The 18,531-nt window shown below is 42.1% G+C and overlaps 1 protein-coding gene across 6 annotated transcripts in view; it reads left to right on the forward strand.

Annotated features, from left to right (window-relative positions):
• The window catches only part of LOC146495733 (apoptosis-stimulating of p53 protein 1-like), a 69,721-nt gene extending 51,236 nt beyond the window's left edge, over positions 1-18,485 (forward strand). For 5 of the 6 annotated variants that reach the window (XM_085143104.1, XM_085143103.1, XM_085143108.1 and 2 more), the window contains 15 exons: positions 495-635; positions 719-914; positions 1,271-1,396; positions 6,678-6,745; positions 7,360-7,558; positions 7,649-7,876; positions 7,969-8,187; positions 10,281-10,431; positions 10,547-10,584; positions 10,665-11,032; positions 11,129-11,266; positions 13,247-13,380; positions 15,538-15,704; positions 15,793-15,992; positions 16,888-18,485. In XM_085143104.1, coding sequence (XP_084999230.1) covers positions 495-635; positions 719-914; positions 1,271-1,396; positions 6,678-6,745; positions 7,360-7,558; positions 7,649-7,876; positions 7,969-8,187; positions 10,281-10,431; positions 10,547-10,584; positions 10,665-11,032; positions 11,129-11,266; positions 13,247-13,380; positions 15,538-15,704; positions 15,793-15,992; positions 16,888-16,929 — 2,415 coding nt within the window. In that variant the 3' untranslated portion in view covers positions 16,930-18,485. The remainder of the gene's footprint in view (positions 1-494; positions 636-718; positions 915-1,270; positions 1,397-6,677; positions 6,746-7,359; positions 7,559-7,648; positions 7,877-7,968; positions 8,188-10,280; positions 10,432-10,546; positions 10,585-10,664; positions 11,033-11,128; positions 11,267-13,246; positions 13,381-15,537; positions 15,705-15,792; positions 15,993-16,887) is intronic. The other variant, XM_085143105.1, reaches the window with a different exon arrangement.
• The last annotated feature ends 46 nt before the right edge of the window (positions 18,486-18,531 follow it).

Genomic DNA, 18,531 nt, shown 5'->3' on the forward strand with positions numbered 1-18,531 from the left:
TCAAATCCTTCAGTTGCTGAAGGGGCTGCATAGTTTTCATAAACTGCATAGTTCAGAATAGCTATAATTGTACCAGATGGTTGATTCAGTTAAGTTGGACTAGACTGTAATACAAACCGTTCAGTTTGTCAACAATCAAACTGAAACGAGAGAAAGACTGAGTGTGAGACTTTGATATTAGATAAAATGAATATTGATAAAGTTTACCTTTATGTACAGAATCTGAATATCGCAAAATATTTTAAAAAATTGCAATAATATCGTATCGTGCGTTAAGTATCGTGATAATATCGTATCGTGGGATGTATGGTGATTCCCACCTCTACTAGTTTGGTACCTACAGTGGATGTCATGTGGCTGTCTGATCACAGCTATTTTAAAACCAATCAAAAATTAAATAAAAATGTTGCAGAAAAAAAGATGTTTAGTGGGACCTTCTCCTGCCTGCTTTTGGAGTCAAAAATCATAAATGTGAGTAAAACTTTTTTTTTCAGGCTCGTAACCGGCACAATCTGGAGCAGAGCAGCAAGTTGGCCCAGAATAAGGAGCTGCTGAACAAGAGGAACGCCCAGGTGACCGTGATGGATCAACGCATCGGTGACCTGAGAGAACGCCTGCATAAGAAGAGAGCAGAGGTGCAGTGTGCAAAAAAAAGTCTGGTCTTTCTTTATCATGTTATATGAGTCTCATTCTGGGTGTCTGTGTGTGTCCACTTCAGTTAAGTCGTATGAATGGAGGCACTCTGTCCTCCCCTCAAAGCTCTTCCCACCCCGGTGCTGGAGTTTCGGGTCGAGTGGCAGCAGTCTGCCCCTACATCCAGGTTCCATCCGAGGGGAGACAAGAGCCAGGGTACCCGCTCCCAGCTGACCCACCGCCCAAACCCACCCCTCTCAGCCACATTCGCTCCCTCTCAGGTTGGTGGATGTTTATTTTGTTTTGTTTTTTTCCCATTTTAAGTCTCTGTGCTTTACCAGACTTGGTTTGTCTTTATCGCTGTCTGACCTCTAACTTGCTCTTCTTCCATTTCTTTCTCCTGTCCTGTTTTTCCCCTCGTCCCCTTCTCTGTCGGTGTCGGTGTTCTCTCCCATGTTCAATGATTTAATGTGGTGGTTCTGTGATTGCTGTTTTGTAATGTGTTGTGGTGCTGGTGTGGCTCTCGCTGTTGTTTTCGTCATTCCGATGGTGGTGATGTTTACGTCTGTGCTGTTGTTTGGTGGGTGTTGCTGTCTCGTGGTTGGTGTTGTCTGTGGTGGTGGGTGTGGCCTTACAGAGGAAGAGAGGAGTGCCATCAGGAAGCCTCCCGGCCAATGGAAAGAGTCAGATTTAGACATCGTCCTGTCAGAGCCCACAGAGCGGTGGGAGGGGCCTCTGTCCCCTCAGGGGGGCGACAGTAACAGTGAGTCCAGGAGAAACCACTAAACAAACTTACTCACCGCTGGGTTTATTGGTGATCGCACGATACTAGCAGCACCTTCAGCCTTAACTCCTCATTTTTACACAAAAAACAAGTTGCTCAGTTGCCAAACGTCATCTTACACAAATCCAAGTGTAAAGCATCAAAACAGGGTATGGGATAGTAGTGAAAATTAGAAGTTTATAGGTTATAATATTATTTCAACATAGCACCACTCGAAAGATTCACTTAATAGATTTTTTGAGCGGACGTTTAAACATTCGGTTATCTAGAAACTACTTGTGTGAGTTTTTTAGGGTGAATATTTGGTGGTATGGCTCTGTAAATATGGCCTCTAAGGAGGTCAGGGTGCAGCTCTTGAGAGTAACTGGAGACACGCAGCTTGAGTTAACTTAGAAAGTTAATGTCAGACGTGTGACAGCAGATTTGGAGCCTTGTAGAAAACACAGTTTTGCAGGTAGGGGACTGAGATTTTGTGTACAGCTCCTCATACACAAGGCACATAACATTCGTGAAATCGGTTCAAATCAGGTCAGAGTTTTCAAATTAAAGCTTGAATATGTGGGAAATAAATCTAGGTATGACACTATTTTATATATATATATATATATATATATATATATATATATATATAAATTTTTTATATATATATATATATATATATATATATATATATATATATAATTTTTTTAAATTTTTTTTAAATTTTATTTATTTATTTTTTTTTTAGAAAGATCCAGTGATGGTGCTCATTCAGAGCAAGAAGTTATTTTTCTGTCCACGAATAAGTGTGTGTGTTTGTGTGTCAGAAAAACATGTTCATTATCATAGACTGTATTCCTGCTAATTAGTGCAAGTTAATTAGGAGGTTAGTCCGGTAGTCTGCATAGCGATCACTGTCATTTTCAGATAATGGATTTTAAAAAGATTCCAGTATGTTCCAAAATGCCTCAGATGTAGTTGAGCGGTTCAGTTTAAGGAACTGAGTTTACTAAAAGTTGACCTCCGTTATTGTCATGAAGGGGAAATTTAATACAGAGAGCTTAAAATTTCTGTGTATGTGGTGCTAAATGTGTTCATATCTGCTGTAAACTTGAACGTTTTAACACGGGAGTTTATAGGGACTGACTCACTTTTGGAGCCAGCTGCAAAGACCCAAAATAGAAAAGGGCATCCACAGCACACATTTTCTTAATCTGACTCCCAGAGTGGATGCATTCAAAGCGAGCACGCTCGTGTTTAAACCGCTATGCAGACCAGATGGTAAAGAGACAAAACATAATTGAATCAGCTGCTCAAAGGACCCTAAATTGTAAAGGTCGAGTGTACAAGGGTGCAGACATGCCATCTGATAGCCAACAGCTGCTCAGGGTTAAGAAGCACAGCTTCAGAAAATAAACCAAAGTCTGGTTTTAGACTTGGTTTATTTATAACGACATCTCTTCCTACACAGTGTGGAAAAACACAATTTAAACTGCTGATATCTATTTTTTTCACCTACACTGAAGTAAAATAAAGAGTCTTCAACCAGCTTTGTTTTAACACCCATTGTGTTCTTGAATCCCGAAGCAAATGCCACAGTTCTATTAATGTCGTAGTTGTAAATCAAATCAACAGTCTACAGGGCAGGGGGCCATTGCACATGAATGAGAGAAAGCCTGAATTGTAGCTATCTATAGTACGTGTGATGAGTGTGTGAGGGAGTCGGATAACAAGAGGTTTTAGGTGAGAGGGTGATGTCATCGAGGAGATTAAGCCCAGAAAAAAAAGCAAAGCAAGGAATCATTTATTTGTTTAAAATATGTTAAACAAAACTGGCTCATATTTGCTAGAAAGTGCTGAAACGATGGATATTTATTACACTACTTTTTATAACAATTTTATATTTGGATCTAAAGCTTTCTGTTGTGCATCCTGATGGTTGGGTGAAAGATGTCGGATCTGTTTCTGATGAACTTCTCGTTACGTGAGGCCATTTGTAAGCTGTTCTTGTAGTGTGACTGTATATGAAAGATGGCTGTTGAGTCACCTCTGAAACGTTTTAAAACTGCATTTTTATTCATGGCCATCAGGGCGCGACTCCTCCAGCTGTAAATAGAAGTCAGATTATATAAAAGTCTGTGAGAAAATGATCGTGATCCTCTCTTATTTATGACCTCAATAATTGTGTTTAAAAAATTGATTTTCTCCGATTCAAATCGATTTTAGTTTGGAAAAATGCAACATCGATTCATTAAATCCTGAATTGATTTTTGAATATAAATGTATTTTGCGAGAAATGCCAGCATCTCATGTTAAAGCTCACAAAACTATTTCAACAACCAGCAGAACTATTAACCCTTTAAAGCCGGTCAGAGCAGCACGCTCCGTTTTGTGTAACTATTTTAAAATCCCGGTAGCTCTGCAACCACGTAAGCTAGCGCAATAATTTTTTTTGCATATGAAACCGGAGGAGTTGTACTTACATCTTATACCATCAGCTTGTCCTCGGTCACAGTTTCCTTCCACATAAAGCTTTGCAAAAACTGCATAAAAAGCACTTGCAGCAACAAAAACATAATATTCCAGAAACAGCTTTGCCGATCCGATCAGTGCCATGATCCGATCATCCGGGAGTGATGTCATTTTGCGGAAATGTAGTTTTTTACCATCAAGGCCTCATGAGCCTATACTGGTGTTTTTAAAAGTTATGTTTGACTTTATGACTTTCTGTGTGGTTTCTGGGATGCTTAGGACTCATATTGCACTGCTGGAAGTAGTTTATTTTGATGCATATGCTGCTTTTTTGCAAATTTGCATTATAATATTTATTTTCGTTTTTCCTGCAGTATATAAAAATTAGTGTATTTCAAAAATAAAACTATGAAGACACTCAAAATAAATTTCCTGTGGTGGGAAACTATTTTGTGCAACTTTTTTGTATTTACAGTTTTGAGGGATAAGCCTCTTAAATTTCTCTAACTAGAAATATATGTTAAAAAAACCAAAACAATTTTACATTTTTTTTGTAGTTTATTGCACTTTTTTGCAATTTATGTAATTACTATGCACTTAATGCAGACATATTATTAAGATTTGGGCTATAATGGTTGTATTGATGTATATCAACTTGAAATGCTCCCAAAAATGGCTCCACAGCATGTAAAAATATAATATAAGCTCTGGTGGACTTGGTTCTATGGTAAGTCTTAAAGGGTTAAAGAGCAGGTAAACGGATTCCGCAAAAAGATGTAAACACAAAGTGTGGATCATTCACCTGACGGCACGTCCACGGACACGCTGTCGGGGCTCAAAGCTGACATCTCACAGATTCTGAAATTTCAGGTTTGGTCTCTCTCCGACCAAAATTCACTGAACCAGCAGCAAAAGAAGATCAAAATTACGCTTCACGTTTGAAAACATTGTCATGAATTCTCTCTTACTTTTTCAGATTCGTCTATTTTTAATACGAAATGATTTTATCTTGTAAAACATGTTCGCATTTAAAGAAAAATAGACTATAAATCAGGTTATGCTTTAGCATGTGTGCCTGTCGATTTCATTACTGTATGAGTGTGCAGTTTTTCAGCCAAACCTTTATTTAAACAGGAAGTGAAATCTCTCTTGCAACATCATATTTCACAGACAGAATATCAAACTCAAACGCTCACAAATGGTGAACTAAAGAGACTTGAGTGGTGAGGCTGAAACGCTTTACTGCATGACCCGTTTGGCGTTTGCACCAGGACGTACCGTGACTGTGCCGTAAACTGTCTTTCCTCTATAACACCGAGTGACTGCTTCTAATCTGGGCTCTCAGGGGCAGGCGGCCAAGTTTCCACCTCTCACAGAACTGACTGCTTGTTTCCTGTCGTGACTGTTTTCTTCCTGAGGTCAGCAGGTTAAAGCAGCCAACAGGTTTCGCAGCACAACTTACTGTACAGACTGCGTGGCTCCTGGGTTGAAGAGTTAATCAGTATTAGTCTGGTACGAGCCCGGACTGTGACGTGACCGGGCGAAATGGTTAGGTAACAGTTTGGAAATGGCTGCTGGAGTTTAACATTATGTGGAATTTTATTTAGCACCACTTATTTAGCCATTTTAGCGCCACAGCTTTGATGGTGCATCTCCATCAGTCATTTCTTCTCCACTTCTGCAATACCTTAGAAGATCACCTGACTTCTTCACAAAGCTATTTCCTGTTAAATGTCTTCAAGGGTGTGGCCAAGTTGCCATGAAATTCCAAAGCATTGAGTTAGGCTGTTGACCTTCGCTGTCACAGACAACAGTGGCTGAAGATTTACTACTGTGACTCTGCACTGAGCTGAGCCAGTTCATTATGTAACAACACCTCTGCAGAGACAGAGGCTGAGTTAAACTTCACATTGTAGAGTTTTGTTCTGTTTTAAACCTTCATTGTAGCGGCTTCCTGTTTTTTAGAGGCTAAAATAGTTTAACTGCAGCCACGAGACATTTTCTGTGACTGCTATTGTCAGTCACTGTGCATTATTACAACTTACATTATATTGGCTACAAATTTTAAGTATTGATGAGTTACATTTACTTAGTATTGTTATTTTAGATGTCCTTTTCAACCATTCATTCTTAATTTTCTCACTTTTTCTTGCTAAGAACCCTTTTTTAAAATTGTAACTCTTGAAAAGTGAAAGGTGTAAGCGCCTGGAGTACGCCTGGTTGGGAATCAGTGCATTGTCCGCTTGGATTTATGTTGCCGAGTAAACTACAGACATGCTCTGTGTATGCTATTTTAGCAGCATTACAATATACATGTATATGCAACAAATACACAATTATGGGGTGGCTATAGCTCAGGTGGCAGAGCAGGTCAGCCACTAATCAGAAGGTTGGTGGTTCGATCCCAGGCTGCCTCCTGGCTGCATGACAAATATCCTTGGGCAAGATACTAACCCCATGTTTGCCTACTGTGTCCGGCAGCCTCGCCTCTGTCAGTGCACCCCAGGGCAGCTGTGGCTACAATGTAGCTGCCATCACCAGTGTGTGAATGGGTGGATGACTGAATGTAGTATAAAGCGCTTTGGGGTCCTTAAGGACTAGAAAAGCGCTATACAAATGCAGGCCATTTACCATTTACATTATATGCACTCCCTTTAACCGATCATTTTTTAGTTACTTAACCATTCATAGTATCTTTTTTCATCTGTCTTTTCCATTTGGATTTATTTGCTTCTTTCTCACTTTAATTTCCTTTCCTGTTTTGATCCCTTCCTCGGCTCCCTGACTCTCTGCCGCTTTCTCCCTTCAGCCAATGAAGCACCGTGGCCCACCATCACTAAGAGCGTAACAGACTGGAGGACCAACAGTCCAGAACAGGTACTGGTGTAAATCTCAGTTATATTAGCTTTTCTCATGAATTCTGTGATCATAATAAATCATTTATTGCACCGTAAGCGATGTTATAGAGGTATCAAGGCTCGCTTGAGGCTTCTGCTTAGCAGTGAAGTGATGGTGTGAACTTTTCAACTCAAAATGTCTAAGGATGTCTAACGTCGAAATTCTGCAACTAAAACCAAACAAAGGACCCGCTTAAGGTTAAAGCAACCATCAGTTCATTCAGGTCTGAGATGATCGGGCACTGCTGAGGACGCTGCTCTGTGTGGGAGATACGATTTTTATTTATTTATTTATTTTTATTTGAATTTTATTTTATTTTATTTGTATTCTTTCACTTATTGTTGCATGTGTGTTGTTGCTGCCTGTGTTTGACTAATTTCTGTAGCTGTGAGACACCTGCTGCTGCCTATCTTGGCCAGGTCTCCCTTGAAAAAGAGGTTTTTAATCTCAATGGGATTTTCCTGGTTAAATAAAGGTTAATAAATAAATAAGGAGGAAAATCTCCATGGAAAGCAGTCGTGAATGTCTTTGTGCGAGAAGAAAAAAAATAGGTTATGCAGTTAGACTTCATATCTGTGTCTCCCTCCCACCAGCTTCCCTCTGGTTATGGTACGTACCCCAGTGCCACCCACCAGGCAGCTGCACATCACTGCGCCACGAGCTCCCTGCCTCGTTCTGCCCCTGGTACACTGGGTTGGCCTCGATCCGGTGCCGCCTCATCCCCCCATTCATCATCGCCCTCTTCACAGCAAATACAGCACCGTATTTCTGTCCCTCCTAACTCAAGCCAAGGTAATAAAACGTTTTATTTATTAAAATAAAAGCTTATCTTCTTTCAGTCCTGTTGATTGTATAACTTTGTTTTTCTGTTTCTGCACTTAGGTTCTGCCACCACCTCCCAGCCCTCCCCACTGTCCCCACAAACAGAGCGGACAGATCCCCCTCCGGCGGTGGCCGTACGTCCCTACGTCCCGGACCATCCCTCCAGGCCACAGTCCCCCAGGAAGGGCCCTGCTACAATGAACAGCAGCTCCATCTACAGCATGTACCTACAGCAGCCTCAGGCCAAAAACTACGGATCTCTGAGCAACAGGGCTGCTGTCAAAGCAGGTGATTAAACAGCAATTACCTGTTTGGACAGTTTGACAGCTTCTGCAGGTGAAAACAAACCATAACCCATCCTTTTTCCTGTCTCTCCACAGTCTACGGTAAACCCATCCTCCCCTCCTCCTCCACTTCTCCATCCCCTGTCTTTTTCCTCCAGGCGGGAGGAGGAGGAGTAAAAATATCAGGGGAGGAAGCTACAGATAAAGATGGAGGAAAAGGAGAAGGAGGAGAGAGCGGCGAGGGCCAAATTCAACCTCCACCCAGTGTGGACAACATCCCTCGTCCCCTCAGTCCCACTAAGCTCACCCCAGTTGGTAGGTGCAACCAGTCACCAATAAATGTTACCTTTCTTTGTTAAAATGTTTCTATATCCCGTGTTTAATACCAGAAAACACATTTCGTGTTAAAATAAGAAGAGTGATAAAGATGCTGAACGCTGGACCTCGACAGGAGGAAACGAGAAACACCAGAGAAAAGATTCACAGATGTAATGAAAGAGGACATGCGGAGGGTTGGTGTGACAGATGATAGGCAGGGATAGGATGGAGGCAGGTGATGGAGCAGCACTTAATGCACTGTCACATTTTAGGCCAAACTTTGTAGATATAAACCTGCTTGTGCTGAAAAAAAGTATATTTGTCTGCACACTGAAAAAGATGTCACATCGTGTTAAATACGACACTAAGGATTGAAAAAGCTCATTTCAAGCAATCTAGAAATGCAAAAGATGTATAAATTAACGCTCTTTGAACTATAAAAATGCATTTGTTTATTTTCTGTTTGGGTGTTAAATGCATGTCTACACACTTTATGGTTTATTACAGTAACCCAGTCACTTAGTCACACTGGCTGCAGAAATATTACTCACATAGTTTCATAAATCTTCACTGGTCTCTTTGAGTGATACTCTTCTTATTAGCTTTTTTATTCTTACTAAAGCAGATTCCAGCCTCCTTCATCATTTAACCACAAATTTTATGTCAGGTATTCAGTCAAGCATTGATTTCCTGGAAGCAGCCCTAGAATTGAGTCAGAGGACCTTCCTTAGAAAGAGCTAAATCAGCCATTCTCAAACTGCAGCCTGCTTCCAAATCTCCTGAAACACACCCAAACTAGGGATGCAACGATACCAATTTTTTCAAACCGATACGATACCGATACTTGGATCTGAGTACTTGCCGATACTGAGTACAAAAACCGATACTTCTACCACACACACACACACAAATGCAATGAATTGGAAGACAGGTTTTATTTTATTCTCTGCCGATAAAAAATAAAATCGTAATAAAAATGACCACAAAAAAAATTTCAAGTTAAAAATAAGCACTTCTGTTAAATTATTGCAGAGTCTCCACATTGTAATTTTACAAAATATCACTGAACTATTGGCACTGTCTCGAGCTTTCAGAATAATAAATAAACACTTCTGTTTGGAATAAAATAAATACAAATTAGGTTTGAGAATAAAATAAACGTTTAAATTATTGCAGAGTGTCCAATTTCATATCGCGGCTCGAGTATGCTGAGAAGCTTTCCACGACTGGCATTGGCTGGTCATCCAGAGCGATAAAATGAGTCAGAGCCTCTGTTATTTAAACTGCCCGTGGATTTTCTCTTGACATTTGTCATCGCTTTTCCAAAACCTGAGTTAAAGTTGGCTGTTCCACACTGCTGACATTTTGTTTAGCCTAGCTACAGCAGCCTCCAGTTTCTCTTTTTTATCTGGAGCTGCCAGTCTCACTCGTCTAACCCTGTGCCTGTTTAGCGCGGGACGTCCCCCTAGTGGCCAATCTAAAAAACTACAACAGAAATGACAAGCCACCCTCTGATTAATGAAATAAGTTGGTATCGGTTCATGGTATCGGTTAACTTTTAAGAGTATGAGTACACACACATTTTACAGTATCGGCCTCGATACCCGATACCAGCATCGGTATCGGTGCATCCCTAACCCAAACCTTTAATCACGTGAGCCAAATAAAATATATTTAATTCTTTCTTTTTCCAATGATACATTTAGATCTTTTTGTGCTTAACTTTTTCCCTTGATAACAAAAATAAGATGCGAGAACATGTTACAAAAAGACATTTAAAAAATCGATCTCTCCTGGCCCGCTTGAATTGTAGCCCACACCTTGGAAATCGTTAAAAGGAAATACTAAAAACAGGACAAGATTTTTAAATCCCAGAATATCACATTTAGATCTTTTTAAACTGTAAGTCTTAAAGAAAGTTGTCATTAAGTTATGGTAGTGTGCTTATCAGTCACAGATCACGCTATCCTGAAGAGCTTTTGGGAATAATTTCAGCAAAAGATCTCAGAAACAGGAGCAGAAAAAAAATACATTTTGCCAAGAACAAACGACAAAAGAAGAAAGTAGCTTTAAAGCTTTGTCCCCCACAGCCCACTCTCAGCTCCGATACCAGAGTGATGCAGACCTGGAGGTTCTCCGCCGCCGCTTCAGCAACGCGCCGCGGCCCCTGAAGAAACGGAGCTCGATCACTGAACCTGAAGGCCCTCAGGGGCCAAACATCCAAAAACTGCTCTACCAGAGGTTGGTGCTACCACATGTTTAACTGCAGGACAAACAAAAACCTTTCAGGAATTTAAGACAGAAACAGAATCAAAATGGAAAAATGTAATTTGTTTTTGCCGGGTTTTTTTTGCAGGTTCAACACATTAGCAGGAGGCATGGAGGGAAGCTCAGGTAAGACAGCGACATATGATGGTCAGGTGACATCTGTGTGCCTAAATATATATAGATTTAAGTTCCTTCTTTAATTCTAGGCAACACTTTCTACCAACCGGACTGCCTTTTGGGAGACATGGACAACATTCATTCAGCTAATGGAAACGTAGAACGTGGAGATAAACAAGTCGCTGCAGCAGCCGCGGAGAGCGAAGCCCAAAACCTGAATTCGGATTCCCGCCGTTCGTCTCCTCCTGCAGTTACGACAGAATTATCCAAAGAGGCAACAGCGGCGGCAGAGACTGGCAACGGCGTCTCACCATCGACCCAATCAAGCCCGATTACTGTACCCGAGAGACCAGAGGACCAAAATAATAACAACCAGAGAGGCTGTAGTCCTGCTCAAAACTCAGTTGGCCACGTCTCTCCTTCACCATCTCCTCCTGCCCCGCCCACTCTGCCTAAGGTATGTATAAAACAACACATTAAACATGGGCGTCTGTCACACAACAATACACCAGGTTCATTTTCTTTCCTGTTCCTCTTATGCTGTTTGCTGCAGGTGAAGCGAACCAACCTGAAGAAGCCGTCATCAGAGCGAACGGGTCACGGCCTGAGAGTCAAGTTTAACCCTCTGGCTCTTCTCCTGGATGCGTCACTGGAGGGAGAGTTTGACCTGGTGCAGAGAATCATATATGAGGTAAATCAGAACATGATGTTGTGCAATTATAGTGCTCTTATAACACAGTCTCACCTTTCATACTTGCAAAGATTACTGTGTTGCTTTGCAAAGGTAAAATTAAGTTGAATATAGTTTATTTCTATAACTACATCAGCCATCGTTCCAAATGATTCCTAAACGCTGAAGCTAAAACAAGAAAACTGACTCACAGACATTTGAAAGCACTGTTTTAGTTTCCATGTCCCTATTGCCAGTCTTGGCAGCCGGGGGTCAGTCCGCCAGGGCCTCCGCTCCTGGCCGCCACCCGGCACACAATGCACCCGACCCCTATGGCGCCTCCTGCGGGAGGATGGGCCCATGTCTCCTCTTCGGGCTGTGCCCGGCCGGGCCCCATGGACTAAGGCCCGGCCACCAGACGCTCGCCCTCGGGCACCCTCCCCGCCCTGGCTCCAGGGCGGGGCCCTGGTAACCCTACCCCGGGCAGGGTGAACTGTTCCCTCGATGTTCTCGTCATAAGGGTCTTCTGAATCGCTCTTTGTCTGGTCCCTCACCCAGGACCAATTTGCCATGGGAGACCCTACCAGGGGGCAAAAGCCCCCAGACAACATAGCCCCTGGGATCCCTGGGACACACAAACCCCTCCACCACGATAAGGTAGCGATTCATGGAGAGGGGCATGAGATTATATCTCTCGGCTGGCCTGGGAACGCCTTGGTGTTCCCCTGGATAAGCTGGAGGAGGTGGCTGGGGAGAGGGAGGTCTGAGCCTCTCTGCTTAGGCTGCTGCCCCCGCGACCCGGCCTCGGATAAAGCGGATGAAGATGGATGGATGTTTTAGTTTCATCACTCATCAAAGTGACCTCAGTTTGGCCGTCGGTTTGGATGATGCTCTCACCTGGATGATTGAGCAGGCATCAAGACAGGTCTTTGAGGACATTTTTCATGTGGTCGGTGATTAAAAAGCAGAAGCACACCGACTGTGATCAGGTTGGAGCACTGATGAGACAGGAATGGATCGCTATCATTTAGGATTTGGGCCAGAAGTCGATATCCAGCATCCCACTGAGCCCAGAAGAAGAAGAAACTTATTGTAGTGAAGACACTGAAATGTGTCAGAATGAGTGACGAGGCTTGAGATATGCCGTTACAGTAAAGAGACAGCAGGGGTTATCATCAAGAGAGATATGATCTGCATCTGGAGAATGACCTAAACCACAAAAAGCTTGTGTCGTACAACAGTAAACTTAAAAAAATAACGAGTGCATTTGATCAGAAACTGTCCTGATGATATTTTCTTTAGTCCTGTTGAACAAATAGTCTCTGATAGGTAGCAGCTGCAAAACTATGGAAAGTTGGCCTTTTTAGAAGACAAGGGAAACTTCTGCAGAGCCTTCAGATTTTGAGATAACTTTTAAGCAGAGCTGAAAATCATCACACAATGTGGTTACACTTGTAAAGGTTACTTTTTTGTGTTGCATTAAAAAAAACATTGGGTTATGCAACAGTGTAATATTTTTACATGCCAGTAATTACACCCACATGCAGACTGCCGCAACAAATTTGCCATTTACCAGGCAGTTTAAAAGCATTCTCAGTAGCTTCCTGACAATACTTCCCTTTAATCTGTGCCAGTAGAGAGGAGGTCTCAGCAGGGAGCTGTGCGAGCTCTAGTCGGGGATGCACTCTGTAGCAGCAGAGAAAACAGAGCCTCACATCTTTCGATGGAAACCCTGCCATCACTCAGGGGAGAAGAGAGTCCTTACTGACTTCTTAGGCTTCAAACTGAAGTTAATGTTCTCAGATCCACCAAAAGCTCAGTTTGATATTATTACACTCTGAGACTCGACAGTTTTCAACCTGCTCAAAACATGTTGTTTCCTGACTTTTGCACTGAGGTCATTCTCAGCTTCTCCAGGCTGTTATCACCGTTGTGGAGGTGAGCAGCTAATAACTTATTCTAAGTCTAATATTTCTTTATACGCATCTCTTCTTATTTCAGGTGGAAAACCCCAGTATGCCCAACGACGAAGGCATAACACCTCTTCATAACGCCGTCTGCGCTGGTCATCACCATATTGTGAAGTTCCTGCTGGACTTTGGAGTGAACGTGAACGCGGCCGACAGTGACGGATGGTCAGTGCCTTCGTTCGGTCTGTGCGTCGTGCAGTAATACAGAGACCAATAACAGAGCAGCGGCTGCACGGAGGACTTGAGGGAGTTTGAGTAATGAGCGCGCTTTGCGGTGGCGATGCTGGAGCTCGGCTCAGAGGCAGCAGTGACAGAGATAATTGACTCCAGTTTCATTTTGACTCAGCTGCCTTAGCAGCATTGAAGGAGGAGATTACAATATGCAATTAGTGTCTGTATCCACAAGTTGCTTGATTTAATTACCGATGCATTTGATTCTTTCGTGGTTAGTTTAATAAGTTTAATAAAGAGAAAGTCCAGACCTCCAAAAAATAAAGAGAAACAGTTCCTGTTTCTCTTTATTTTTTATACTTTATTCTTCAAGTTGCTCCGTTCTTTGCCGCTTAACTACTTCCACAATTTTTGTGCAATTTTCACCATTCAAATTTCACAAGATTCTGCTATTTCTGCTCATTCCTGCTATATCTTTTTGTACTTTTAACTATTATACTTTTTAAAATATTAAGCTTTTTATACAATATTTTTGCCCATTGAAATGAATGGAACACATTATCAATGTGGTCACTTGTTTCTGCTCGCCGGCCTGAGCTGTGTTTTAGCTCAGTGAGATGAGCAGCCGTTCTCAGACTGGGAGGCCCAGGTTCAAATCCCGCTTATGGCAACATTTCTTTCAGTTAACAATTAAACTTTTTTAACTCTTTTCAGCACAAATCCCAGCTTTTTCAGCTGTCTCAGCAAAAACCTCTTTTCAGCAGAATTTTCAGCCTTTTCACCTCTTATCAGCGTAATTTTCAGCAGCTTCTGCTCATTTCAGCAGAATTGTCAGTCTCTCCATCTCTTTTCTTGTGAGAATGAGTTTCGCTCAGTGAGACGACTAGCCGCCTTTAGACCAGGAGGACCAGGTTCGAATCCTGCTCAGGGCAACAATTTTTTTTCACCACTTTTCAGCAAAAAGTTCTGCTTCTTCACCTGTTTTCAGTAGAATTTTCAGTTTCTTCACCGACATACAATTTTTCCAACTTTTAATCTTTTTCAGCTATTTTCAGCAGACAGCTTCAGCGTTACAGCATCCACACAGCATTTTCGCAGGAAATGCAAATTTTTCTAGTTTAAACTGTAGTTGTTTTAAAGTGCATTACAGGAACATCTTTTTTTTTTTCTTTCTTTAATTGGAAGTGAATGAACTTTGGTAAAAAGAGAAATGTTCATGTTGAAGGAGGACCTAATCCTTTTCTTTATTTACTCTCACATGTGCGCAGTGCTGTGAACAAATCTAGCCCACGATTCAGTAGTTTGCAGAACCACCTTTAGCAGCTAAACTAAGTAACTTGGAGAAATCGTTTTCTGTAGGATTTCATCACTCTCTCACATCAGTGTGGAGGAATTTTGACCCAATCTTTTTTTTGGAGGTCTGGACTTTGAATGGGAGACTGCAGCTGTTGTAGATTTCCTGCTGTGCTTAGGATCATCGAGCCCCTGCATGACCTAGTTTCAGTCAAGCTTCAGCTGTCACATTTGACTCTAGAATACTTTGGTATACAGAGAAGTGACTCAATCCTACAAGGTGCCCAAATCATCATCCCTCCACCACTGTGCTTGAGAACTGGTACGAGGAGTTTGTGCTGATATGCTGGTGTCTGGTTCTGTTTTTATAAAGGTGCTAACGCTTACCCTTCTAAGTCCTATGCAAACAAATGGTAATGGTGTACTTCACTTTTCATAGGACTGCATATACTGAACGAATTGCGATGCTCATATTAAACATAGGCAACGTTTCAGATTTCAGATACTGCTCTAAATGCTTGGTATATGCAGTTTTTTCTACTTTTAGCTCAATATGATATCAAAAAGAGGGGATATCCCTAATAATAAGAGGAATTATACAAGGGGAACCCACCTATGGGTGAATCTATTTGTGAAGGAAGCTAACAGCAAAGGGACAGCAGTTTTTTTTTGCTGTTAAGTCACAAACTCTGCCAGTCATACAAAATTTGATCAAGCGAGTTAAGGCGACTAAAAGCTCAGCTGACTCTGCTTTAGATCTACACAAGATCTTTATTGCAATTACAGTAACATAATATATCATCAAATGTACTTTTTTCCTTCCTTGCGAGGTCCCATTTAATGTCGTTGTCTTCACAGGACCCCGCTGCACTGTGCAGCTTCGTGTAACAGCGTCCACCTCTGCAAGATGTTGGTGGAGTCAGGGGCGGCCATTTTTGCCACAACGATCAGCGACGTGGAAACAGCCGCGGACAAATGTGAAGAAATGGAAGAGGGCTACACCCAGTGCTCCCAGTTCCTTTACGGTAGGAAGATACCGACGCACTCACCTGCGTGCGCAGTTACCGTCGTCGCACAGGTAAACGTCTAAAGTCATCGTTGTGTCTCTCGCAGGTGTGCAGGAAAAGTTGGGTGTGATGAACAAAGGTTTAGTCTACGCCCTGTGGGACTACACAGCCCAGCAGTCTGATGAGCTCTCCTTCAGCGAAGGCGACGCTATCACTGTGCTGCGTCGCCATGACGACACCGAGACAGAGTGGTGGTGGGCGCGCCTGAATGACCGCGAGGGATACGTGCCCAGAAATCTGCTGGGGGTGAGAGAACCGAAACCAAAACAGCGACTCTGGTGAAAATATTTGTGAGAAAGTCTGACATTAGTATAAGAACAGGTACAACTGAAGGACAAAAAGAGAGAGAAAGACTTCAAAGGAGGCGATGATACTGTGAGTTTTATCTCCTCAGGCAGAGTAGAGTGATGATATAAACACGATCGCCTTACTTTCACAGTGCCAGGAGGACCCAGCGGAGGATCTAAGCCTGTAAACATATTCATACGGTGCCAACAGTTGTGCCATGTAGCAGCAAATCATAAAATCAACTCTAAGACACAGAAAGCCAGTGGAGAGAAGCCAGATTAGGGGTTATGTGAAAGTAGGAAGTGGAGATGCTGCTCTGTGGGAGGCAAGAGAGAAACGTTTCATGTGCACCACAAAGAGCAGAGTTGCAGTAAATTGGTCAAGAGAAAACAAAAGTGTGGACGACTTGTTCCAAGTCAGATTTTTAGAACAACGGTTTAAGTTTGACAAGGATTTTCTTTCAAAGAATAGTCCAGTTTTATTCGAAGGTTAGGGCTGACTGAAATTCTGCTCTGACGTTTCAAGCAGCTGGTTTCATGTTAGCATGTAAGACGTCAATTTTGAGCTATTTAACTGCAGAAAAGTTTGCCCCGTCCAAATGTTGGCGTCACATAGATGGTGTAAAAGAGCAGCAAGAATATGTCAAGTACCTGTCTGTCCTATGTTCTGTTCAGTTTATACCACACAGAAAACATGCAAATGCAGGAAGACCTTCTTCCCACACGATGCCCCTCGGTCTGCTGGCATTCAGATGTTCAGGCACCTTGAGAACATGTCGACATGATGTTGTGACCTCACCTACATCCTCGCTTGCTCTTTCTAGCTCTCTGTGTCTGTCTTGTTTTCTCTGCAGCTGTATCCAAGGATCAAACCCAGACAACGCTCACTGGCATAAAGCCCAGATCAGGAGCCTCATGCTCGCAGAGGGGGCATGCATGCAGGAAAGAAGAAGAAGAAGGAGAGGAAGGAGCAGAATGAGGGGAGGACAAAGATGGAGCCACTTTCTTCTATTTGTGTGGATGCAACAGAGCCAAATCGTGATAGATGCAGTGTGCATTTTCACCGAGATGTTGCAGAGCTGACGTAAATTCATAACTCAAATTGTTCAGCTGCATGAGAAATGCTGAATGAAAAAAAAAGAGTATTAAAAAAGCAATTTAAGCTTTTTTAAAGCTCCACACAGCTTAAAATATGAAACAATGAGCTTGGAGTCATAAAGCTCTGTCTGATATTCTCCAAATATCCTTTAAATGTCGCTTTATTTTTGTACTGTGTTAATTTAAAGAAAAACAAAACACCCAGATGGATGTTTATAATGCCAGCCTCATCAGCGACATAGCAAAGGAATGCGCTCTGTCTCAGCTACAGTGGAAACACCTTCACGCTGCACGGCGTGAAGATTTGTAAATGCAGTAAATTTACCGGCTGAAAGTACGTGTGAGATGTGAAATGTGAAAGTGGAGCTGGAAAGAGGAAAGTGAGGGGAGGGTAAGCAACGTTAACAGGAGTCGGGTTTCGGCAGAAAATGAATCAGAGGAAAAGAGTTGGAAGTGCAACCGCAAGACTGTGACACATGGAAGCTGGGATCTGCATCCACCCACGCACGGTGAAGCAAAAAGGTTTGAAGTCAAGTCAGAATAATGGGCTGTTTCTGAGTTCGTAATCTGACATTCAAGCATTTGTCAACTGTTATGGGATGAATGCACGCTCTCACATGTACATGTGTTCAACTGCCAAAATGGTTGTTGAGGGTAAAGGAGGAGAAAGAAGGAAAAGAGGAAGGAAAACAAGAAAGAGGAGAAAAGAGTGTGAAAGCGAAGGATGGGTGATACTTTTATTTAGAGGAGATAAAAAGAAAATGCTGCTAGTTGTTGCATATTTTTCTTCAGACTAAAGATACCGACCCTCATGTGAAAACTGACGATTAACCCATTAACTAAAAGCTACTCTGTCAATCTGCTGTTAAATATGTTACATTAAAGCTCCTGTGGCTGCTCAGAAAGGTGGCTTCAAGGAAAGCCCAGCCTTATTCTGGCCTGGGAAAGATAACCTGTGTCAGTGTTCAAATGGGGCTAAATTAGCCGTGAGTGGAGGAAGAACTGCTTCTGCTTCTGGCCCTGATTTATATTGCTTTATTTAAAACAAAACATTGCTTTCTATTATTATTTTTCTCATTACTAGCACACGCTGCTCCTGTTTCTTTTCATGTGTCAGTGCTGGTGCTGCTCACTGCTGCCACCTAGTGTACAGGAAAGGTTTGCCACAAAATAAAGCGCCGTTTTGTTCAGCAGGAGCTGTGTAAAATATGAAGCAATAAGATGAGTGATGTTTGGTGTGAGAGTGAGATATTGTTCTGAGAAGTGCTTACCATCACTTTGTGTATATGCAAACTGTAACTATACAGCTACTGTACAATATTAATAAAGAAATTATAATCCCTACAGAGAAAAACAGCAATGACTCAGCTCGTTTTTTTAATTCAAACTATGCACAGCTG

The sequence above is a fragment of the Neolamprologus multifasciatus genome, chromosome 19, assembly GCF_963576455.1.
Source record: "Neolamprologus multifasciatus chromosome 19, fNeoMul1.2, whole genome shotgun sequence".
Taxonomy (NCBI): Eukaryota; Metazoa; Chordata; class Actinopteri; order Cichliformes; family Cichlidae; genus Neolamprologus; species Neolamprologus multifasciatus.